Here is a 25,469-nt window from a genome sequence, read left to right as displayed (position 1 = left end):
GTGATCTGTAAGGGATGCTCAGTGGTCTCTTTCTTCCCTATTAGAGGTGTACACCAGGCAATTCAAGCCAACATAAATGGCAGTCATGGTCCTTGGACCTATGGTTGAGAAAGTTTATGTGTTTGAAGCAGCTGACTTGCTTTCTCTCCTCTTGGCCAGTCTGTAAGAGCATCTGGTCAGCCCCAGCCTCAGCCAAGAACTTGTTGCAGCTGTGAACATCAGTCTTTTCTCTCCCCATGCCCCCTTTCTATCAACCCTGCCTGGCTGGATCTATTCGACACTGAAACAGATGGTGAGAAAAGAGGCTGTTGCCAGAGCAACAGAAGGATAGTCTTTGGAAATATATTCAGACTGTGTTTATTCTGACAACTTTCATTTTGGCAAAAATGACATTTTTGTAAAATGCAAGTGAATGAAAAATTATAAGATACTGTAAGCATATTCCTTTACTACACCTAATTTTAAAGAATGAACAGGCCACAGGCTTGTATAGCCTTCATTGTCTATAAAAAGTATAACATAAATCATCAAAATCTTGATATTTTGATTTTAGAAGTTGGGTGTGAATCTGCTACCTCACTGGAAATCTCAAAATCTGACAACTAAAAAAAAATAATAAAATACAACTCTTGACTATTAAGTTAACCCAGGTAGCAGGACTTGCCTTCAAGGCCTAGCCTAATGGTGGGCACCCAGCTGACATTTCCTAAGCACTTGTACACAGATGTCCTCAGTGTTCAGTAGCAATTAGAGTTCAAGCCTCACCTGGCCCTGGACCAGTCCTCACCTTAAAGCGGCTGTGAAATGTTGACCAACTGACCTCACTTCTCTAAGCCAGTTTTCTCATTTGTAAAATGAGTATAATAATAGTACATATATGCCCCGGAGTTGTTTTGAGGATTAAATTAGATACTATATGAGACAGGCTTAAGCACAGTGCTATAGTAAATAACTGGTAGCTATGTGACTATTAAAGTATTTCTGCTTTCTTGGCAGGTTTTAGGATATTTTTTATGTTTCCTAGAATTGCTTCATTCTAAGGAATAGGAGTATCTTTTATAGTCTTTAGAGTTGACGTTGTTCTATTGAAATCAAACTTATATACAGTGCTATTCCCTGGCCCCTTAAAAGCCTGCCTGTGCTAGAGGTGGACAGTATAGAGCAGTCCTGTGACTTTGGTGGGACTGTGGGTTTCCTCGGAGCATTTTTTTTTTCTTTTTTAAGTGGAAGCTAGCAGTTGAATTGACAGGAAAACAAAGAACTTCTTCCTTTCACTCCTCTCCCCACTGACATGTACGTTCTCCATCCCTTTCCCTTCTGGAGGCAGCTTCTAGCAGCTGAGTCTTGATTGCAGGTGGCTTCTCAGACTCCCCTTGCAGAATAAATCACAGGCTGATTGGTCTTCACTAGATGAAGACTTGTCCAGGGCTTGGCAGAGCCAGAAACGCACATTGGTTCACAGCCCTCTGGGATTCATTACAAAAGCTGGGTGATCGGCCAGCAGGGTGGTTTTTGCCAGCTGTCTTCCTTAGGTTGTGACCTGGATGTAATCCATAGTGAAACCGTAGAATGCAAAGATCCAGGTTTTCCATGACGGCATCATGCAGTTTGTTTCTGGAAATGCATGAAGGGCTCTCTTAGAAGTCCGTGGAATCCCCAGTGACTCAGGTTTGGGACAGAAGCCATTAAAATGAGCTCAGGATTTGGCTCACTTATGCTGGCTTGGACTATTCCACTGGGGATGCCGTGAGTTGAACGAGCACATGAGATGCCGGGCTTGGCTGCCTGCTGCCTTCCAGTCCTTCATACGTTCGCTCGCTTCTTTGTGTCTGGTTAGCTCTCACACTCTCTACTCCCTGTAGCCCTCTATCTGTCCACATCCATCTCAATCCAGCAGGATTGCCTCAGCAAGCTGTTCCACCAGTCTGACCTGATAGATTACTGTGGGGCTGAACTGTGCCTCTGCTGGGCTGGGGTAGAGGGTGTGCTCATGGGAATTGCTGTCTGCTGTGGTGGGTCGGTCAAGGGCTGGTGTGTGCGGACTCAGCTTTTTCTTGGAAGTGAGCAATGACAGAGGATGCAGGAGGACAATACAAAAAAAGAAGGGAAAGGGAAAGGAATAAAAGAGGAAGAATCTGAGAGAGAAGAGTGGAAGGTTTGCCTTTACTGCTTGTGGAATTGGTCTGTCATAAATAGGAGTGCATGTCGAAGGAGAGAGAGGCATATGAAATATACCATGATTACTATCTAGGACTTGGTACTCTAACTGCTGTTTTTCACAGGATGAAAAATAACCTTAGCATCAGGAAGGTAACCACAACTCAGTCTGATCCCAGCATCCATTTCGATTTTTCCCATGCCCTACCCATTCATTCCCAGACCAAAAAGACCAAATCAGGCATTGTGGAGGGAGAGGAGCAAGAAGAGAGGCTTGGAAAGCATAAAGAAATGAGAAAAGATTCCTACTTTCACAGAGACTTTGCCCCCTAAATTTATACCTGAGAAGTCCTCCTGGCTTTCTCTGAGAAGGTAGCGTGACCCTGGTTGCCCACTTTCAAAATATCATCAAAGAAAAGCATGAGAAAAGTGGAGGGAGCATCCCCTGCTTTTCCTTCTTAGAAAGAGGCACTGGAAGCTTCTGGCTGTCAAAAGGAGGCTCTTGATTTCTGCCTCTCCAGACAGATAATGCCTCCGCCAGAAGTCAGTTATAACAGATCAGTGTAAGAACACCACTATGACACATTTACTAATTCGTCGACTTTTAGTAATCCTGTGGTAAAAACTAAAGAAAGCAGAAATGTCATAAGGCGGCCAGAATTAAATTTCAATTCAAGGCGTTTTTATTGGTTGCCTACAAAGTGCAAAGACCTGTAGACTCAGGTCTACAGTTTCTTGAGTTTCCACTCCTAAGCCATATTAGAGTCATTGTTTTATAAACTATACCCTAGAGAAGCAAAAAATATATGTATCATCAGATATAAAGAGAACAAAGAACTCAACCTGTAATTAGGTGAAAAACTACTGCCTAAAAGCAATGGATCAAGTAGGCATTAATTTAAGTAAATCTAGGAACTGGGATCTATTTTTAAAGAATTAGTTGGAAGATCTAGAAGAAAACTGCAAACTCTCTTAAAATTCAGATATAGCAATTGATATGCAAATAAAATGTGGAAAGTAGTTTGCCATGGAAACCACTTAATTGTAGCATAAATTATCATGGAGCCATGTTAATGGAATCTGAACATAGTCTATGTTCAGATTCCATTAACAAATAATCACTTAAGTATGGCTCTGAATATTTATGCAAGCAGTTCAGGCACTCCATTTTAAGAGCCCAATGCAGTGGTGGTATTCTAAGCGGTGACGCTACTTCAGAAGTAATCTGCATCCCCTATGAAGAACTGTGTGCAATGGCAGCCTTTTGCATGAGTTCAGTTACTGTATATAATCTTCCCAGTAGGTTTAGTAAATGGTCAGCAATCTTTTTTTCTTTTTTTAAGATAGCACCCAGTACAGACAAAATCTAAAATACACATATGGAAAAAATGAAACCAGTATTAAAAATTTCAAACCAAAATGCACGGTGGTTATAACGTTCAATGTTTCAAGGCCAACCTCAGGGACCTCATGTTGAAAAGATGACACATTGTGGGAATTATTTAACATTATCTGGACCCTAAGACCTTACTTAGCAAGCAAGAAATTTACTTATCATCCTGCAAATTTTATAGCTCAATGACTAAATTTCTTTAACATGTCTTTTACTCTGCTATATACTTCATTTTACTTATTTTGGCAGTTTATTTTGAATTATCAATTTATTTTGGTTATAGTCAGACAGGAGCACTTTCTTAATCCTCCATTTCAGACGAATAATATATCAAGAATGTATTTCATAAATTTCTCCTGGTTGTATGTAAACAGTTTAGGAAACAGCCTCTCACTTGAAATGTGAAGTACAGCTTTATCATGAACTCATGGGAAAGAATAATCTGGCTAAATTAATTTGTTGGGATGCATTTTAACAGGAGTTAAGGCTGAAGAAACTGCCAGTGAAGTAATTTGCCTATAAATGTGAATTACTGCTGAGACTTAGGCTTCTATAAGAGAGAAGTGCATCTTTCTTATAGATTGTTTCTCCACATATTCTAAGGGCATCTGACAATTCTGAATTGATGATCCTTAATTCTGAGTAATTGTAACAGAAGCTTCCTCTCAGGGCCTTGGACTTAAGGCCTTTTTAGGACAACTATGCTCTGATTGTCTTCCAAAGCATTCTCTTTATGTTGCTCTGTCATCTACTCTCCAGCCCCCACCCTGGAAGAGTACTTTTCTTGCCAATTATAATTCCATGGGAGTGTTTTTAGGAGAGCTGAAAAGACATGTCATCTTCCAGAGAGATGACATGAGCTTTCATACAGGCATTTAAAAAAGAAATTATTGATACTTTATCCTTCACCTTTCCTCTTTCCCCTCAAAAGATCTTGCTGGTTCAAAACCTCTGATATCATTGATCATGTACTAAGCTGACATGTAGATATAATCTGCTCTACAAAGACACTGTAGTCGTCAGCCGAAAATTCTTTTCATTACCAGTGAACCCTCTGACCTCCAGTTCCTGATCTGGCTCCCAAAGCAGTTATTAAATGTCAAAGCTGGGCCCAATCTAGCTTGGCCATAAACTCTTGAAACTTTAAAATGAGGCGTAATGAGAACAAGTTCAGATTCTGGACTCCAAAGAGACAGAGAACTCAGAGCGAGCCTCCTTATGCTACCCTGTTACTTGTGCCATACACAGGATTCTGACAAAGTGGTCCCCATCCTAACAGAGGTGCCTTCCACAACCCCCGCCCCGAGGGGCCTCTCAGTAGTTGCTCTCCCAATAGTTACTGCCTTTGAGTGAGTGCAGGTCCACACTGTGCTAAGGTTTCCACCAGTCCACAGCAGAAACTAGAAAGATAAGGGCAATATAGTAAGATTTCATAGAGCTAAATGTATTCATTTTAAAGAACTGTCCTTTATTCTTAGAGTACAGCCTTTATCTTTTTTGTGTTTAAAATATCGTTTGATATGATGATGAGGAGATAGATAATGGTTATTTTCAGTGTCCTTGTATTAGCAAAATAAAAATATTGACCTCTCAATAATTTTTCTGGCTATTGTACTAGTGTATAAAATCCAGAAGTGTGGGAACCACTGTTTTAGAGCAGTGGTCCCTAACCTTTATGGCACCAGAGACCAGTGCTCCTATGAGACTCTAATGCTTAATGATCTGAGGTAGAGCTGAGGCGATGATGTTAGCGCTGGAGAGCACTGCAAATACAGATGAAGCTTCACTCACTGGCCCTCCACTCACCTCCTACTGCGCAGCCCGGTTCCTAACAGGCCACAGACTAGTACCAGTCCGTGGCCCGGGAGTTGAGGACCCTGTTCTAAAATATATGAGGGGATATGGGTTCTGTCTTTCCCAGTTTTATCTCTAGTGGTCAGAATGGGGCCTGCTACAGACATAATAGGTGCTCAGTAAATGTCTGTTCACTAACAGAAACATGAGCTGTGCTATGCTGATGAATCTGTGTTAGCACAGCTGTTAAGTTCCTAGGTATCTGGAAGAGAGTAAAAGAGTTAGCAAATACTGGTCTCGATTCTGACATGGAGTCTGCCCTCCCAGACAGAACATAAATAATTCATGGAGCCATCATATGAAAAACCAGTAAGAATCATTTAAGAACTGGCAATCACTAAAGCCAAATTCTGTTTGGGATTTGTAGGATAAATTTCATTAAAAAATTGAAAAACTTTAATGGGGCAAAGTGATTCCAAAGGTATAGATTAACTAAAGGTGGTGATTCTTGGGCAGAAATCTTTGATTCCTGTTATAATATTTTACATGACTCTATAAGTACTGTTCCAATATCCCTGACTCTGAATGGCTAACTGAAATTTTGGTACTGAGGCCAGTGGCCCATCCTGGCAAATGGAAAAGTCAAGCAGGCTGGACTATCATTGCTCATCAGCCTTGGGGCTTGGGAGGCAGGGGACTAGGGCTCTCCTTGGGTGAGAGGAGGAAGAGGCCTGGGGGCCACTATTCTGGCATCTGCAGTTGTCATAAGCAGGATTTCATGAGCGCCGGACGCTCTAAGATTGAGAGCAGCATCCCCTGCATGTGGACATTTGGACAAGCAGAGATCTGTAAACACAGGAGTAACTCAAGCCTACCATGTACGAGTAGTGGCTCAAAGATTCAGGGGTAGGAGAAGGTCAGGAAAGATCATCAGCTCTGTTCTATGAATTAAGAAAGGCTACTTGGAGGAAGCGAGATGGCTAAACAACAGCCTGACCTGCTGGAGGAGGTATGTAATTTTGGGGTTGTCTGAGAATGTTCTCAGTGCTGGATTTTGTCTAATTGGCTACAGATGTCTGTCCTGGAGAGGGCACAGGACGTGTTTTTTTGTGGATGGCATTAGTGTTCTAGGTGGATGTGCAATTTCAGATGGTTCCAACGCATACAGAATCTCAGGGCAAAGACTAAAATATGAGCGGATTATATGGCTTACATATTTTTCCTCTGGTTTGATGGGTTTTGTGCTTTATCTTGTTTTCTGCTCCTACAAGTGTTCCACATCCTGCAGAAGAGGACATCATAGGAAACCTTACATTATTCTGACTTGTTCTCTAAGTTTTCTCTGTAGAAGTTGCTTTGGCCAAGGGCAGCAATTCCAGAGTGGCATCTATATTGTAACAAGTAGGCTGGTGACACTTAGATTGTTATGAAAGAGAAGGTCGGGATGGAACTTCTTTATTTTCTTGTTGTCTTGCTGTAATGTTAGCAAATCAACCTGCCTGACAATAGATGACCCTTTATTTTGGTGCAGCCTTCCCCTCCCCATCTTCCCCTCACAGCACTTCTGTGGTTTTCTCCCTCAATATTCTTCATCTGCTCTCTAACCTGTCATAGGCATAAGCAAGCCAGCTTTTGAGTACATATCAATCTCTCCTCTTCAGCTGGACAAACACTTCTGTCTTAGAAACTAGACAGTCTCTGGTTTGTAATAAAGCAGCAGTCTAGTATGATGACTCAGGAGGGGAGTCTGGAGCCTTATTGCCTGGATTTCAGTCCCAGCTCCACTAATGATTTGCTTTGTAACCTTACTTAATCCCTCTGTACCTCAGTTTCCTCCTCTCAAATGACGATATTACTAGAACCAACCTCATAAGACTGTTACAGGGACTGAATGAGTTATATTTAAAGTGCTTAGTCAAAGCCTGGCACATTGTAGCACTCATAAGCGTTAGCCACTGCTGCTGTTATAATAATATTGGTATGATCATTAAAGGTTCTAATCACCTGCACAAACTTCCAGCTTTAGTTAAAGCATTACTTGTGGAGGTATAAAATTGGAGGAAGGTGTTTATTGCTTCAACTCCATGTCATCTTTACTTGGAATCTACCATTTTTACCATAGAAGACTTTTCTAAAGGTTCTTCCAGAGACTGAAGACTAGAAAGGAAATGGGAATCAGAAATGACATGTGAAATTGGTCATCAACACAGTATGTATAGTGTGTCATAGGCACTAAGTGTGGATTTGGGATGGAGACACAGAAACCAAGGGATAGGGAACACACTCCTTACCCCTGTCAACAGGTTTACCATCGAATGGGAGTTCATATGAGCCACAAGTACATGCTTTGAGGCATCTAGGAGGCCTTGAAATCAATGCTATTTTATTATGGGACAAATGTGTATTATGTCATGGTAAAACATTTATTCATTCATTCATTCACACACAATTTATCTATCTATCTATCTATCTATCTATCTATCTATCTATCTATCTATCTATCTATTTAGCTGCCATTGTTCTGGATAGTTTTCCAGATAGCTGGTTTACCATTTACTTGCAATTTTTATTTAAACTGTTTACCCATGAAATTCTAAGTTGCAGCTCTTCTTTTTTAAAAAAACAAAAACAAAAAAAAAACAGAACCTAGTTTAGCCCTGTCCTGGCAACTGAGAATTATCACTACATAGTGTCTCCAAAGTCCCTGCACATGAGAATTGTACAGGTTCACACCATGATCTTGGAAAAGAATAGCTTGATGACAAATTCAATTAATAATATCTGACAGTTTGCCTTGGGGTATTGTAAAATAGAAAATGTCCCTACCTAACAACAGTTGACTGACAAATAGCTATTAGAGACTGCCAAAATGACTTCCAAGTCTCAGCATGAAAGACGATTTGGGGAAAAATAAAACTTTAGAGAAGAGAGGTAAGCATACAGATAAATGTTAACTAGCTTGCATAAGGTCGTATAACACTCTGTACATCAACTATTGTGCCACATGACAGTCCTAGACTTAGAGGTGAATAACTAAACATGTTATTCCTCTGCTGGAAGCAGAGAAACATCTTCCTGCTCTCTTCCCCCACCACACACACCAGAGACTGATCTGTGACATTGCCCTCAAGGCTTCTGATAGGAGCGGGTATTTTCTGAGCTGTAGAGCAGTTCTACATTCTCTGCCTTCAGTGCTGGCACCTTCTGTTGGTTTTCCCATTCTCCAGGCTCACACTGCTTCTAGACACCACTGTTACCTCTTCTGGAAACTACCACGGCTCATCTTCACTTCCCCTTGTACCCTTCTGCCATTTTCCTGGGCAGTTCCCATAAGTGAGCCACAGCCTGTCTTTTCAGCTCTCCGCAGGCAGTCAGGCATAGTTGGAACTAGAGTTTTGAGGCTAAACTAAGGGTGATCTCTAGAAAACTGAAAACTTATTATATTTAATTGACTTACTACTTTTTTCTCTGTGATCTCCCAACAAACAGCCATTTCCTGTAGCCAGAAAGTTTTTAGTGCTTGTGGTCAAAGTAAAAGGCCAGTCCCATGGTCTGGACCCTATGTGTGTTTTATTAGTAAGTGTGGTTGGTGTTCTGTAGCCAAAATTTGCCAATCCCTGTGATTCATGTTATCAGATGAAAAATTTCCTCCAACCATTTAAAACACTTGGCAAGAACTTTCCACATTCACTTCATTGAAAAGTGTAAATCTATTTTACAGTACTCTAGCTTTTCATTCATTCAACAAATATTTATTGAACACTTTGTTGCATGACAGATACTGTTTTAGTCAATTGGGATACATAAAGAATAAACTGCACAAAGTTCTCTATCCTCATGGAGTTTACATTCAGCTGGTGGAGAAAGACAGTAAACCAAATGAGTAAATTACATAGTATATTAAAAAGTGATGGGTGATGGGACAAAAAGGTATAGCCCCCAGTAAGAGAGGCTGAGTGTGCTGGGGTGATAATGGGGAAAGCTGCAATATTGAATAGGGAAGTCAGGGTAAGATTCAATGAGAAGAGATTTAACCAAAGACTTGAAGGAGATCAAGGAGTTGGCTGTGTGGGCAATCGGGGAAGAGCTTCCAGGCAAAGGGAACAGCTAGAATGAAGGCCAGTAGATTTGCTAATAGAGTAATAGAGGGCTCTGAGAGAGAAGAGTTAAAGATGATTTTAAGTTTTTGACCTTAGCGGATATAAGAATTGAACTGCCATTTGCTGAGATGAGGTCCACAGCGTGAAGTCCGAGTTTTAAAGTGGGGAGTGGGAATCAGGAATTAGATTGGGACATAATTTTCAAGTACTTTGTTAGACTTCCAAGTGGAGATCAAGTAAGCAGTTGGATATGCAAATCTGGAGTTGAGTTGGAGATCAAAATTCAGGAGATGTCAGCCGAGAGGTAATATTTAAAGCCATGGGGCTAAGTATGACTGGTAAGGAGAATGTAGAGAAGAAGACAAGGATTGAGCCTGGGCACTTGGGTGTCTAGAGATTGGGAAGGTAAGGAAAAGCAGCAAAGGATGCTGAGAAGGAAAAGCGATAGGTTTCCTTCCCACCTGGAGGCAGAACACTCACTGGCAGATATCCTAAAATTCACGCAAGAAAGACTGTCCTGTCTATTTTTACCTTTAACCCAATACCCTCAGTGCTTTTTTGAACTTGTTGATTGAAACTATCATCCCCCAGTAAGCCTGTCCCATACTTGTCCCAGAATGGGGATGGGATACAGAAAGCCAGTTACTCTCTTGCCTGATGTACCTTGTTTCCCATTAGAGAGCTGCCTATGGCAAGGGGATGAGGGGTAGAGGGGTTGGTAGCAGGGGCAGCCTCCTGGCATTATGCTGCAGCGAACTGAGCAAGGTAAACAAAATTGGACCTCAGGCTTAGCTCGGCCCATATCCCAAACCTGAGTCACAGGGTGGGCCTGATGGGGATAAACAACATAGGGTGATTTTTTTCCCCCATTTTTTTCAGAGATATGTTGAAAGGAGAATAGATGTTTGATAGTCTGTGTTCCTAAGTGAGTCAGTCAGTGGCTGTTTCAAAGCCAGAAATAAGTTGAACTCTTGACCTTTCCTACCCAAGGTTAACTGTGACACACTCACAAGGTTTATAGTAAATGCTAAGACAAAACTGTGACATATACCAAGAGAATACAACTTTTTTGTCCTCAAGGGACTCAGTCCTGCTACATCCTCAGGGCTAAGAATAATGCCTAGCACTTAGTAGGTAACTCAGTAAATAGTTGTTGAATAAATAAAAATAAATGCGGTAAAGAGCTAAAGAAGGATGGGCACAGGGCAGTGGGAGCGCAGAGAATAACATTCTGACAAATGCTTCACATAGAGGGGACATTGGAATTGGGATGAGGGGAGATATGTCTAGATGGATGAGTGCCCAAGGAGTCCACATGAATAACAGCCCCTTGTTCACTGAATGGTGATGTGTGTAGTGTGACCAGATTCCTTGCATATCACTGGCCTGAAAGTATTTAAAGCCTCTGTAACCCGGCCACCATCCCACTCTTCTGCCCCTGTCATGGCTACTCATTACTGTGCCAGGTGCCAGGAAAAGCACCTGGGGTACTCTCAGTGGACACTCCTCTGTTGGAGTCCAAATTTATCAAAAGATACTAAACCTACTATCAACTGTCTGCTGTAAACTCACTCTAGAAATAGGATGCTTCATAGCTTTGGAATGAGCTCCTTGGTTATAATCCCGTGGAGGCGAAGTACTGTGCCCCTCTCACCGGGGCTTCTCCACAGGCTGCTGGTAGCAGCAACAGATGGCCTTGTTTTCTTCTGTCCTTAGTAAATTTCCTTTGCAAATCAAGGTCTAGTTAGTCTTTACTATTTAGTCTAGAAGTCTGTCTGAAGAAGTGTGATGTCCAAATACTTGCTTGTTATTCTATATAAAGGAGCCAGCCTTTACTTTTTACACTTTTCAGACCAGGAACAATGGCCTTTTTCTGTATCCACACACACAAAAAATTTTGAGTCCATTCTCTTGGCCAGCAGGTTGTGAAAGTGTGGCGATTTGTGACTCATCTGGAGGGTAGGACTGTGAAACAGCCATGTAGCCTTTGCTCACTTCCTTCACAAACTGAAAAGCTGTGGTGCAGAGTCGGCTCCCCCATTCCTAGCATCCCATAATCTTAAAGCTTGAGCCGGTCATCTTCAGACCAAGTAAAATATTAATGTATTTAGCAATGCCTCATCTTTCCAAAACTGGGGGCTTGGCTGGATTATGGAGATGTTTTTCTTGCCACCTCAGAGATTTGATTGAAACTTGTATTTGATATCACATTGTTTGATTCCAGGTCAGTAGCAAGAAAACTGCCTAAGACTTATATTTTGTGGCTGGTCTAATAATCACAGTTAGTGCTGAATGTTGATCAGAAAGCAGGAAGATTGGTTTATTTCATTTTTTTTTTAGCATCCTCTATGTTTTTGGCCCTGGAAAAGCAATGATGGGACACAGCTCATGGACTCTAATTATTTAAGTTAAACCCAAACCACATGTTTAGGTTGCCCATAGAGACTCTGAAAATTCCTGTGCAGCAAGGTAGAACTGCTGAGAATCCAGGGTTGAGTCTGAAAGTTAGTTTCAGGTAGTGGAAAATATTACTAAACTAGCAGAGGAGCGTGGTAGGTGTTGCAATCTAATAGCTGGTGCCCAGCCAATCATGGGAGCCAGCACTGTATGGTGGGCCTCAGGGCTCCGTCTCCAGTCTGTGGAGGCATCTGTAGGGTAGTCCAAATAACTAACCATCAGTTTCGTTTCATTTACTTTTCTCCCCTCAGATAAGGTTGAGTCATCCCTCAGGTGACCCCATGGTGGGATGCTAGCATCTAATCCTCTTGGTACAGTGAATCAGGAGGCTGTGAGCAAGAGAAAGGGCAGAAGGATAAAGATATCTTTTAAGGTTATGGAAAATGGTTCCATCCTATCAAGTCGAGCCATGACAGAGGTTACCAGCCATCTGAGTTACTTATGGTTTCTTTCAGTGGTAGCTATTTTCTTTGGATACTGGCCAGTATCATTCTCTCTGCTTTTCCTCCTCTTCCCAGCTGGGCCTGTTAAGCTCAGCCAGATACCAGGGAGAGATGCCAGTCAAAAGAAAAGTGAATGCCCACTGGCCTGGTCTTTTCTGTTGTCTATCACCCACCAAAAAACATACACCAAAACAATAATGCATTAAGGTAAGGCGATAGAAAGTCCTCAGAGACCACTATAGGTTAGCCTAACTTCAGGAATTGCCTTTTTAATAGCTGCAAAGGGAGAGCAGACCATTTTCTGGTTTGACTCTTGTGTGAAACTCAATCCAGAGCACACCTCACCTCCCATTTGGCTTCTGGATATAAGCCACAACCAAGCTGATAGTCCCTGGATACTCCAAATTGAAGACCAGAAAAACCATGCCCAGTTGGTGGTAGACTTGGTATATCTTGCTATATTATATTCTCTTGCCTATTTTCTTAAGTCATGGACTTTAATTTTGTCTCATTAGCTGGTGTCATCAAACCCATTTGGGGCACAACTTTGCTTCTAAACCATGGGATTTTCAGGCCTAGAACAGGACAGTGTAACAGGATAAGTCAGCCAACCAAGAGTCTCCATTTCCTTTCCTGCTGGCACATTTCATTCTTACTGATCGGTCTCTGTCAGAGTTATTTTACCGTTTTTCCCCAGGGGCACTATGGTTTAGAAATATTACAAAACAAATTATATTGACATTTAAGTTTTATTAAGTGCCTACTATGTGCCAGGCACTATTCTAAACACTAGCTTTATAGTAGTAAATCAGATATATAAAAATCCCTGCCCCTGTGGAACTTAGTCTAGGATGGAGGTGGATGAACAATCAAAATAAGTAAAAACAGTAGGTTGGACCAAGTGAAATGGCCATTTCTTAGGTTAAAAAAAAGGTCACATATTAGCAATAAGCGCTAAAAAGACATAATAATGCAAGCAAGGGGGATAGCAAGTGGGGGAGAAGTAGGTGGTTGAAATTTTAAATAGACTGGAATGGAAGGTCTCACTGAGAAGGTGGCATCTGAAGATGACCTGAAAGCTATGTGGTAGGAGAGCACTGCAGGTGAGAGGAATAGCAAGTGCAAAGACCCAAGCATGCCTGATGTGTCCAAGGAAAAGCCAGATGGCCAGTGTGGCTGGAGCAGAGAGAACAAGAGTATGAAAGGTAGAGGTGAGTTCAGACAGGTAATAAGGAGCTGGGTCACGTGGGGCCTTGAAGGCCAGGGAAAGGAAGCTTGATTTTACCCTGAGAGATGGGAAACCTTTATGTGCTATTTCTCAGTAATTTTTACTAGGAAGCAGAAGAATCTGTTCTGATGATGTTTGTGCTTCGCTAAGGGATACTTACAAGGGCCCAGGAACCACTGCTCAGACACTGCTCTGGGCCCCAAGAACAGTGGCGAGTCAGGACCTAGGCCTAAGTGTGGCAGTCACCAGAGAGGGCCACCCAAATCACTAAGCTATCTGGAATTCTTTTGGTAGAAGAGCCTTTTTATAAATACCCAGAAAGATGAAAAGTGTGAGTTTAATTTTTGCATACCTGAAGGCCCATTCTTTTCTTTTTCTTCGATATAGGTCTTGCATTTTCATGGCATTAACCATGCTGATGACAACTCTGATGAGTGCTGGGAGGAAAGGCCTACCAGCCAGGGCAGGGTAGACAGTGGCAACTTCCTCCCCCTGACCCGCTGAGAATTCAGATAAGGTACTCTTGTGTTTGTCTAGGCTAGCTTCCCGGGCTGGGAGCATGTGGTTTCAGCACACATCCCTCTTGGAGACATACCACAGCCCAGTTTTTATTATCCTCCCACACAGAATGCCCTGTGGGCTTATAAATATTCAAGCTGAGGATTTTGACAGACTCATAAGCATGGCACCCTTATACAGTAAGTCTCCCTACTGTCATTCACAAATTGGCCAGTAGCAGCCACTAGATTTTAAGGTGGCCTAAAGCACTTCTGAAACTTTGAGCTATCAGAAAAGGGAGCACCTAAGATAGCTAGAGAGGTGTAATGGAGTGAATGTTCTTGGCTGTGCTGTGAAAAGGGGTCTGATATTAAAATAAAGATTATATTATTTATTTTAAACTTAGTGTACTTCCTAGAAGGATAAGACAACCAAATTCAGGTACTTTGTGAGCCTAGCACAGGGTAGCAGAGGTGCTATGTGACAACAAACTCCATGCTTTCTGTCCCTATCATAATGAAATGCATTACTTTCACTTACTGGGCTTGTTTAAGCCATGTAATACAAACAATGCAGTTAATATTTAATTAGAGCCACCATTCAAACACAAACACTGGTCTTTTGAAGAGAAGAGCAGCTCATGCCCCCTTGCCTAGGGCCTGCACTAGAGTTTGGCAGCAGTGGCTATATGCCAGAAAGAACCTCCGAATCCTTATATAAACCCCAGCGATGGTGCCTCATGATTCCCAGGGCAGTTAACTTAGCACCTGAGGGAGAACAACAAGGCTCCATGCACTGTGGGTGAGATTTCCTGGGAAACAAGGTGGGGATTTATCATAGGCCTTGGAAATATAAAAATTAGCTCAATTTTTAGCTCTCCCCCTGATGAGTAAGATCTGTTCAGATGCAGATGGTTATTCTTTCAAGGGTACTAAATTGTAGCCTGGGTTCTCCTCTCCCCAAATTATTACACCTTTCAAAATATACCCTCAAAAATAAGCTGACCTGCTTATTCATAACTGGTAAACTTTGAACGGCTTTAAACTATTGTCAGGTGCTAGTCTTCTGTCCCAGTGTCATTATTGCTGCTATTATGGATACAGAAAGTACTCTTTATAGACTTCAATACTCACAACCACGTTGAGTTAAGTATTAGCCCATTTTACAGGTGAGGAATCATACTTAGGTTAGGAGACTTTTCTAAGGTTACCCAGCTCAGAGACGGCAGAACTTGGATTCAGACATGTCTTACTCCCAATTCTGAGCTCTTAACTGACCCACCTCTTAATTTAGTGAGTCTTTGCTGTGGTCCATTATCTTGCTGGTTTGTGTTCTAGCTCACACTAGCTATAGGGGCTTTTCTAACTATGTGATTTCTAGCCTTTGAATTGACTCCACACTCCCAAACCAAGATTGTTGGTTCAAGACCTTGCATATTCCAGAGTACCAACACATTCTCCACTGGCTGCCTTATCTTTGGGGGAATTACTCTATGCTCTTAGTCATTTCTAATAGCATCTCTCCACGATGCCTCGGTCTGCTGCTCCTTTCACTTATGCTTCCCAACATTGGTTAGTATTTCCCCAGCTACACATCACTGCCTCTCTGCTCCCAGCACTCCACTGCCTCTAGAGGAATAGAGGGCTACAGAGTTACAAAGCTGCTTTTGTGATACACCATTCTTCAGAAAATGAGCATATGAACAGATTTCTTCCATTCTACCTCTGCTAGAAAGTCTCCTGAGGCCTTCAGCGTAGAACAATGGGATTAACTTGGGAAAAGTAGGGACAATCAAACCCCAAAACCCACTATAGTAGTGAACTGTCAGGCTTGGTGAGAACATGCCATCATCACAAGATGAAGACAGCTCTATGAAAGTTATGATTTGTAGTTTCAAATACTGTCTCTGATCTGATCTTTCAAACCTAATACTATCACATGTTCTTTTTGTGGGCAAGTTGCTTTAAATGATTTAAAAGCTCTGAGATAGTAAACCTGGAAAATTTTAATAACAGTAAGAAAAAGTTAAGCCAAGATTTATGAAGATAGAAATGCTATTCTATAGTATTTAAAAAACAGGTCTTTTGGGTTATGAATTAGCAATCCTGATTACATAGGTGTCATATTTGAGAGAAAACGTTCTTTTTTATGCCACATAGAATGACTCCGTCCCCTTGCAGCATCCTTTCTACAAAAAGTTTTCTTAGGTAAGATTTGGGGGCCCTTAGTTGCCTTTGTCATTTCAGGTTCCGGACTTCCCCATAAGTAGCTCTGCTGTGCGGCTGGCTGGGGCCAGGACTAAGGCAAGGCAAGCAACTCGCTCTCAGGTTCCCGCAAGTAAAGGGTGGATACCGAAAAGTGACTGTCTCCTAGCATTCTGTGCCTCACTTACCTTAGTTCTGGCCCCGGAGGAGCTCCTCACTCACCAGGCTGGCTGGAAAAATAACTCAATTACACAGTGGGCAGTAAAGCTGTAAAGAATAGAAAGACAGACGTTAAGTATGACAGGGCAGTGGGGTCAGTGAAATGGAAACATCTTATTAGTGTCTACCCAAGGCCGAGTTCACTTAACAGCCTTCAGACAAAAAATTCTTATGAAGTTTGCAAATGTTGGCAAACTCTTTCTGCAAAAGGCCACATAGTAACTATTTCAGATTCGGCAGGCCATAGGATCTGTAGCAACTACTTTCTGTGCTATTCCAGTACAAGAGCAGCTATAGGCACTCCATAAACAAATGGGCCTAGCTGATTTCCAATAAAATATTTACAAAAACAAGGCCACATTTACGTGGCTTTAGTATGCCGACCTCAGCCTTAGACCAGAAGGGAAATGTTCACCTCAGTAAGAAGTTAATTTGCTTTTCTAGAAGAGAATTTATTCGTGGGTACACATTTCAACATGTACAAAAGCAGCTAAAAATATTTCTAATAAAGTGATGATGTATCTTGATCAGGTCAGGTTAGTTGTATGAAACAGTCCCTAACACTTGCTATTGCAGAACGGATTCCATAACCCAAAGCAGGCAATCAGGTAACAATTACACCATCTGTACAGGTACTCACTTTACATTATGGAGCCATGGGAGTTTTCACCTCTTTTCTCTTCTACCCTACAGGCCTGTTCCTTATCCTTGGTTTGATACTCTACCCTGCTGGCTGGGGCTGCCAGAAGGCCATTGCCTACTGTGGACACTACGCATCGGCCTACAAACCTGGAGACTGCTCCTTGGGCTGGGCCTTTTATACTGCCATCGGTGGAACAGTCCTCACCTTCATCTGTGCCATCTTTTCTGCACAAGCAGAAATTGCAACCTCCAGTGACAAAGTTCAGGAAGAAATCGAAGAGGGGAAAAACCTTATCTGCCTCCTTTAATTTGGAAGAGACAAAAATGCCATTTTCTTCCTTGTGAAACAGTCCACCTCTGGTTTTGTTGTTTGAGTCAAGTAAAGAACTAGCCTTTACCTACAAAAGCCACATTCCACAGCCTGGAGCCTTAACAGTACCAATGAGAGGCAACATCTAGCTAAGCAAAGTGACTGCACATGAGGACCACAATGCAAATCGAGAGAGAGAGAACATGAAAATAGTACATAAACAGACGTGTAGTTAACAAGTTCAGCTACACTGCATCTCCCCCAAGGCTCAGTGAAGGATATTGATCTAAACTATTAAACAGCATTTCTCTTGTAACAGAAGAGACTGTTAGCCAGGTTTGCTGGTTGTTCTGAGTTGTGTTTCTACCACAAGGTTGCAGGCCTGTGAGCATTTCTGCCTCAGAATGAGGTCTGGGGGTTGATGTTACTATTTGCTCCTAGTTCTTTCAAGTTGTCTCAACTGGAGACTAAAACGAAGACTGCACTCTTACTGGGCATAGGGTGTATGCTAAAGGGCAGAGCAAGATACTGTCTCTTGCTCAGCACACCAAAGCGGGCAGTGGGGAATCCTATTGTGGAATTTAATTCTAGGCTGAATTCCAGGATAAGGTGAATCAACTGAACTGCCACTCAAAGAATAAGGATAGGATCCTGAGAATAAAATGTGTCTCCTGCTAGTGGAGACAAATTCATTCTGCTTCCACTAGAGATCACGTTTTTCTCCTTGCATTGGAACTGGGCTTTGACTGCCAAAGGAAATCTCACTGTTTCCTCATTCCAGGGACAGAGAGGTCTCCAAGCCAGCTGTGCCTCATTCACATGTTCACTGAGAGAACTTGCCAGAATCTCAGCACTTGTGGGGAGACCTTTTCCCACTGTTTGTTTGGTAACCATGCTGTAGTCAGCTATATTTCCAACCCCAACAGCAGCAAAATGCCATTCTGTGCATAAAAAAAAAAAAAGCTAATCACGGGGCTTGAGTTTTTCTAGTTACTGGTGTTGATTCTGAGATAACATGCAATTGCTGCAACTGGTGAGTTGCATCAAAGGCTTCATTCCCAGGAAAGCACAGAGTAGGAAAGTGAATGCAAAAAAAGAGCTAGCTCATGGCATCTGCCTATACCTATTTTCAAAAAGAATTGACTACCATTGTTATAAAGGGTTCAAGGGCTTTTAATCAAGTTTCTATAAATTACCAATATCATAGGTTCAGGAAAATGGTATTAACCATCACTTCAAATTTACTTTGGAATGATCAACGTGGCCAGAAAAAACCTAGTCTAGTATTTGCCTTGAGCTCAGAACTGGAGAATGATAAACACTCCATAGCAACATAAGCAACTGGAGTGGAGTTGCCAGATTTCTGGAAGGATTCAGTGTCTATGGGTTTATGAATCTGCTCACTTGAGGGCTTGCTTTGTTTTGAAAATTTAACAAATTACATACCTTGTTTGGGCATGGTATTGTTTGTTAAGTGCCACCTGATTCAGATTTTACAACCTTGCTGCAGTGAATCATCTTAAAGCAGTGAGTCTAAAACCATGCCTTGCCTTGGTGCAGAACAACTAATTGCTTTACATATAAATGGAATGGACGAACTCAAGTTTTACTCCATTCCGGCCTTTGGCCTATACCAGAAACCATCTTATCGTGTAGATTAAGAGCTAAGGGCAGGAGGGGCAAGGGTGTGGAACCAGGCCTTAATGAGTTCACCATTCTTAGACCAAAGTTCAGAACAAGCAAAATGTAAATCCTATGACTTTATTTCTTTGAAAAGAGAAAGAGTAAATGCATATACTAATAGCAGCCTTGTGTAAGCACTCTGGAGACACTAACTCTATTCTTGACAAAGATTTTGGCAGCCACTGGATGAAGCTCCTATACCTGACTAGGCATTTATATGCTCTAACTAAGTCCTGATGCCACCACAGCAACTACTTTAAGCCCTGCCAATAATTTTCACTTAAAAAAAAAAAAATTCGCTTCATCAGGCAACTCTTGATAAAAACATTTTTTTTCTTAAATGTGTCAGAAGATTCACTCTTTTCTGTACAAAAGATAGAGAACCCATTTTCTAACACCAATTTTAAACTCTCACTCTCCTTACAGACAAGTCATAAGCCCAGAGGATCCTCTGAGCAATCCATCATCTTTACTGCCTGTCTTTGCTAAGGTGGTGAGTGTCCCTAGATAACAAGTCACAAGTGAAAAAGTGACTTCTCTTGAACAGAAGTCACTTGACACTGTTTACTTCACTATTCTGAATGCAACAGAAGACCAAAAAAAGCACATATACACACAAAACCCCAAACCACTAAAAACTACTTAAACACTGAGTAAGCAGAGCAGAGATGGAATTTCTGTAGTAAAGAATAAGAGGTAATGTTGGGCCTTTTAACCTTTAGTGCATTACGAGGCTTCGGGTGAGATGAATGGAACATCCAAAATCACGTTAGTCTAGACCCAACTGCAGAGGCTGTTTAAAAACCACTGAATATATGAGGAATATGTTAGAAGTATGTTAAAAATAATTAGACTGATTATTGACCCACACCTATTTTTCTAATAAATTTCTATTAATCACCTAATTGCCTCAGTCTAAAAATCTAATATACTTGGACCATTACTACTACCAGAAAAGTCTTATTTATTTTTGCTTGCATTTGTGCTTAAAAGTTTTGTGATGGGCTGGGCTTCTCAAGGAACTCTAAGAAGGCAGAAATATTTGCCTTGGATTCTGTGGATTCTTTAAACCTGTGTGCTAATTCAACAATGTTACATTAATCGTGTAAGGGTTTTTGTATAGTTTTCAAACATCTGTGGTGTAATGATCTTTGTTAAACATGTATTCTGTAAAGTGCCATAGTCTTTTTATGTGTAGCATATTTAAAAAATATATATATTATACATACACAAGTCTGTGTGAAAGATGTGCAATAACAAAGGTGTATGTATGTTTTGTTTTTTTGGAAACTGGACAGGAGTCAGAACAGGGGTTGTTTCTGTTTTGGCAAAGGAAGAGTTAAACATTTTTGCCTTCATGGCCTAGTCATTAACCCAAAACAATTTTAATGCTACACAAACCTATGTGAAGAAAAGACTGGTATAAATTTTTTTTTCTGGGTCTAAATTAAAATAATCACTAGTTTTATGTGAAAGTTAAGCCAGCAAGCCAGGCCCAGTTAATGCTAGTCTTTCATGTGAAATGTGAAGCTGCCCTGTTGCCTTTTCTGTTAGTGTGATGACTAGTAGCTGGTACATAATCACTAAGGAGCTATTTCTTAACATGCTTTGGTAGACCATGTTAATGCTAGACCACTAAGAGCTGATCTTACACCTTCTTAGCCATGAGAGTCTGGCTTAGAACAGACCTCTTTGTGCAATAACATGTTGGCCACTGGAAATCCCTGGCCTGCGTTTGTATTTGGGCAGCAATGACTCCCAAGGGCCAAAAGAGTTAAAGGCACAACTGGGATTTCTTCTGAGACTGTGGTGAAACTCCTTCAACAGCCACTTGAGCCAAATATAAAATTGTATTTACTCCCAATGGACTCAACTTGAGCCTTCAAATTTGTGGTTATCCTATTATATTGTAAACTAATACATTGTTTGTCTAGCATTGATTAAGTTCCTGTGCCTATGTATTTTAACAATGTGCTCCCCTCCTCTCCCCAGATCTGAATTAAACCAGATTTTGCAAACTTATTTGAATTCGTTCAAATCTAAGTATATTGGTTTCAATATGATGTGTATAATTTGATTAAGAAAAGACCTATCAGTCAAATTTTATTTTAAACACTAACGTATAGGTAACATTTACCACAGGATAAAAGATATTCAGGTATTTTAACTATTCTTTTCACCAGCAACATATCCCACCTTAGGTTAGTTTGAACTTCAAGATAAGTATTGTATATATTTCTTCCTTGGAAAAGCATCAACATAGTTATAAAAAGAAAAACTCAAGTACAACTATCTTAAAGTAAAATTAAGAAATACTGAAATGCTTGGAAGCATTTAAAAAGGTTTTACAAAGAAATACAAATATATACCCATACATATTTATACATATATACACACACAAGGAAGTATGTATAATGACAAAGAAAAAAAACTGAAGGGCACATTCTGCTCTTCCAACAAAAATCCAGAATTAAAAGCCAATTGCAGAGCAGTTCCTCATCCAAATTTCCTGATGGTAATCCTGCCCATAAAAAGCCTCATCTAGAAGCAGAATTCTAATTTATAAACGCAAAGATGACACTATTGACCCTTTTCATAAACTTTTACTCAACTCTCCATATTCCACGAAGCACTTATCTGATAGAATAAACAAAAATGGCTATTTCTTTTCCTGATCTGGAGCCTGTGACAGCTGAAACTACATTTATGCTTTGATTTCGAAACATACCTGCCAGGTTTCTAATAGAAATCAAAATTAAAAACTGACAAAATTATCCAAATCACTAAAGAAAAAATTTCCAAACATGATCTAAATAAGCCAAGCAAATTAGAAAATTTGTTTTTTTGGTTTTTTGGTTTTTTGGGGTTTTTTTTTTAGCTGTTACTACATCTTTATCCAAATAGAAATCAAAATTAAAAACTGACAAAATTATCTATTTCTATTATCCAAATAGAAACCAAAATTAAAAACTGACAAAATTATCTAAATCACTAAAGAAAAAATTTCCAAACATTATGATCGAAATAAGCCAAGCAAATTAGAAAATGTGTGTATAGAAATCAAAATTAAAAACTGACAAAATTATCTATTTCTATTATCCAAATAGAAACCAAAATTAAAAACTGACAAAATTATCTAAATCACTAAAGAAAAAATTTCCAAACATTATGATCGAAATAAGCCAAGCAAATTAGAAAATGTGTTTGTTTGGTTTTTTGGTTTTTTGGGTTTTTTTTTTTAGCTGTTATTACATCTTTCTCAAGAGTTAACCCTCTTGTGGGTTAACTCTTGAGAAAGATGTAATAACAGCTAAAGGACCCTGGCTTTAAATTTCAGCAGAGGCTGGGGAACCGTCACGTGTGCTTCCCATTTCATCCTTAGTTTTTACTTGGCAATTCTGCTACTAGGTAAACTTTCCATGATTACTACTCCTGGAACACATCACATTCAGCTTATTCCTAGCTCTCAAAGTCTCTGCTTAACATACAACCACTTAAAAACAGTCTTATCTTGGACATTCCCTTTAAGTGGGTTATTTCAGTAGTTTCAATAATTTAGTATCTTTATCACCTCTGCCACTAAAGAATAACAGCATCAAAGCAAACTTTTAGCCCACTCTTCATAGCAGCAAGAACCAATAATTGTCTTTATTTCAGAAGCTTTATCAGCTGCTGAGTCATTTGGCTGAGCCATCCTACTGCTGTCCCTACTACTATCTTCTTCCTTGCAGGTTCCTCCTCACCCTGAAGAGTTCTGCAAAATAAGTCTTTAAGACATGAACTGCTCATTTTGCTTAGGTATACAGGATGTAGATAAAAGCATAAATAAATAAGAGGAAGTAGCAAAACCACAAGGGAAAGAAAAATCAATCAAAAAACATGTAGATAATTGCAGCTTTTTGTAGCCAAACAGCCTAAAAAAGTCTTAACACCTGCAAGCAAGCAGTCCTCCAACTGCCTATGTTCTGGGGAAACCATTATGGTCTATTCTCTAGAGAAGAAAGCCTAAGTTAAGGCAGGTGATAGTGAAGACAATGAGATGAATCAGACATTAGGGAGAAAGAATGTACAGCCTGGTGACTGATTAGAAGCAGTTGAGAGAAGAGAGGAAAGAGTCCAGGATGACTTTCAGGTATCTGATATGGGCACAGGATGGAAAGTGATGCCACCACCAAGATCGGGAAGCTAAGAGAAGCAGAGACAGGGAAGGTAGGAAGGTTTGGCTTAGGCTGCCAATGGCGAGGTCCTGAGTGCAGCTAGGAATATACTGTGGAGAGAAGACCAGGTTGGAGACAGAAATTTGGAAGTCATCAATACACAAGTGCAGACAATAAGAGTTTTTAATTATTGTGCACTTTCTATGTGTAGGTACTGTGCTAAACACTTCATATAATTCATTTATTCATCAAAACCCTATGAATAGAAACTATCATCCTCATTTTATAGGTAAATCAAGTGTCACTAAGTACCCTGAGATTAAGTAATTTGTCCCAAATTAAAAAGCTAATAAGTGGCAAAGCCAAGGCTCAAATGATTTGACACCAAAGTCTATATTCTTGAACCGCTGTAGTTTCTTTCAATCTTGAATGTATAGAGTGAGAAGGTAGCCAATATGAACCCCAGGGGACACCATCTCTATGTATTTAACTCTTAGAATAATTTCCAAGTATAACTCCAAAAAGATCATACTATAAGATGACAACTGATGAAAACACTGATCTTTCTTTCCTTTCTAAGAAAGACCTGGTAATTTTTCATACTTTCAAAGATGACACCATGTGTTGCAATTCACTTAATCCTGGAAACAGACACTAAAAACTCATCAGGTATATGACAGTGGTAAAACGAATGACAGTTTGAGTTTTTCTTCTTATTACAACTAATCCCTCATCCAGGATAAGCATCTATGATTACCTAAAAGGCATATGTTCTTCATAGTTAACCTGATAAATCAGGCTTTGTCTTCATCTAAAGTTTCTCCAAACACACACACACAAAAGCCAAAGACTATTTATTAGTAAGTTAACACTGCTGAAGAGCAAACTGTAGGTACTCACCCACATGTTGTGGAGCAAGGCCTTGGTCTTGAGACATCAAAAATACATGTTGTAATTTTTCTTGATTTTATTTCTAGGATCCATTGTCCCTAAAAGATGGATATGAATTACTGGAAATGTGGAAAGACAGAAAAACAACAGAATTGGAGAGAGGTGGCAGCATGTGGCAAAAGCAGCCCTACATTTGGCAGGAGTCAGGGGACATGGATCTAACTGCCCATCCTTAGCCCTTCACTACCACTCAATGAGTGACCGGGATAATTTCCTACTTCTCTATAAAAATAGGGACAACAGAAATGACATCATAGATTTGGTATGAGGATTAAGTGATATACGTAAAGCATTTAGTATAGTCTCTGATATATAGTAAGTCTTCAATAAGTCAAAATTAGAAGAAAATTAGAGAATCTTGTCCACCCAGACTACCATTTAGGACTGATCTTAAAAATTAAGAGTTGTTCTAAAAATTCATGAAGAATAGCATAACCTGTTGTTAAAACCAATCTAATTTTACTAAGGGAGGCTCAATGGATTGGCTACCTAAGGTCATTGTTTCTTTTTCCATCCTGTACTAATCACCTTTAGCTTCGGGCTTTCAGGAAGTGGAAGATTTCTCTGTAGATGCAGGATATATGGTCACTCCTAGTTGGCAAAAACAAAAAATAAACAGGTCGTGTTAAGCAAGCCCATTATGGGAAACCAGAATGCTCAGAAAGCAAACCTCCTGATTACTTGTCAAAACCTACTGGTGGGAAAGACTTTTTAGGAAAGGGACATCCAATGCTGGCAGAGTATGGATAAAGAGGCCTTTTTGTACACTGCTGATGGAGGCATAAATTGATAGAATTGTCTGGAGAGCAGTTTGGCAATGCACATCAAAGGTCTTAAAAATATGCTTATGCTTTGACCCAGCAACTTGTTCTAAGGAAAGAAAAAAAGCCTGTGCCCCCAAATTTAGCAACAATATATTTCTTGATATTTAAAAAAATTAAAAATCAGAACCTGAGAGAACAGGACTTTGAAAAATAATTTATGACATATGCATATAAAGGTAGCTACTAAACGTTATAGAAATATATTCAGCAATAAGAAAAAAGTTCAACATATAATTGAAAAAGATTACAAACCTTTGTATGTTAAAATTCTCCAGTTGACAGTAACAGGAAACCAATTCAAAGAAGCTCAGGGAGAAAAAAGAGTAAGAATATTAATAGGATAATGGGATGAAATATGGGTGAGCAGTCGGGCCCCATATAGGAAATGGAAAGCTATTAAGATCTTTTC

The 25,469-nt window shown here is 40.2% G+C and overlaps 1 protein-coding gene across 1 annotated transcript in view; it reads left to right on the top strand.

Moving 5' to 3' along the window:
- The window catches only part of LHFPL2 (LHFPL tetraspan subfamily member 2), a 141,349-nt gene extending 120,199 nt beyond the window's left edge, over nucleotides 1-21,150 (top strand). The window contains exon 5 of the mRNA XM_015590522.2: nucleotides 17,187-21,150. Within this exon, the coding sequence (XP_015446008.1) occupies nucleotides 17,187-17,443 (257 nt within the window). The 3' untranslated portion in view covers nucleotides 17,444-21,150. The remainder of the gene's footprint in view (nucleotides 1-17,186) is intronic.
- Nucleotides 21,151-25,469: the final 4,319 nt, after the last annotated feature.

Source organism: Pteropus alecto, unplaced genomic scaffold (genome assembly GCF_000325575.1).
Source record: "Pteropus alecto unplaced genomic scaffold, ASM32557v1 scaffold20, whole genome shotgun sequence".
Classification (NCBI taxonomy): domain Eukaryota; kingdom Metazoa; phylum Chordata; class Mammalia; order Chiroptera; family Pteropodidae; genus Pteropus; species Pteropus alecto.
The sequence above is the reverse complement of the archived record's forward strand: the minus strand, read 5'-3'. Positions and strand labels throughout refer to the sequence as shown.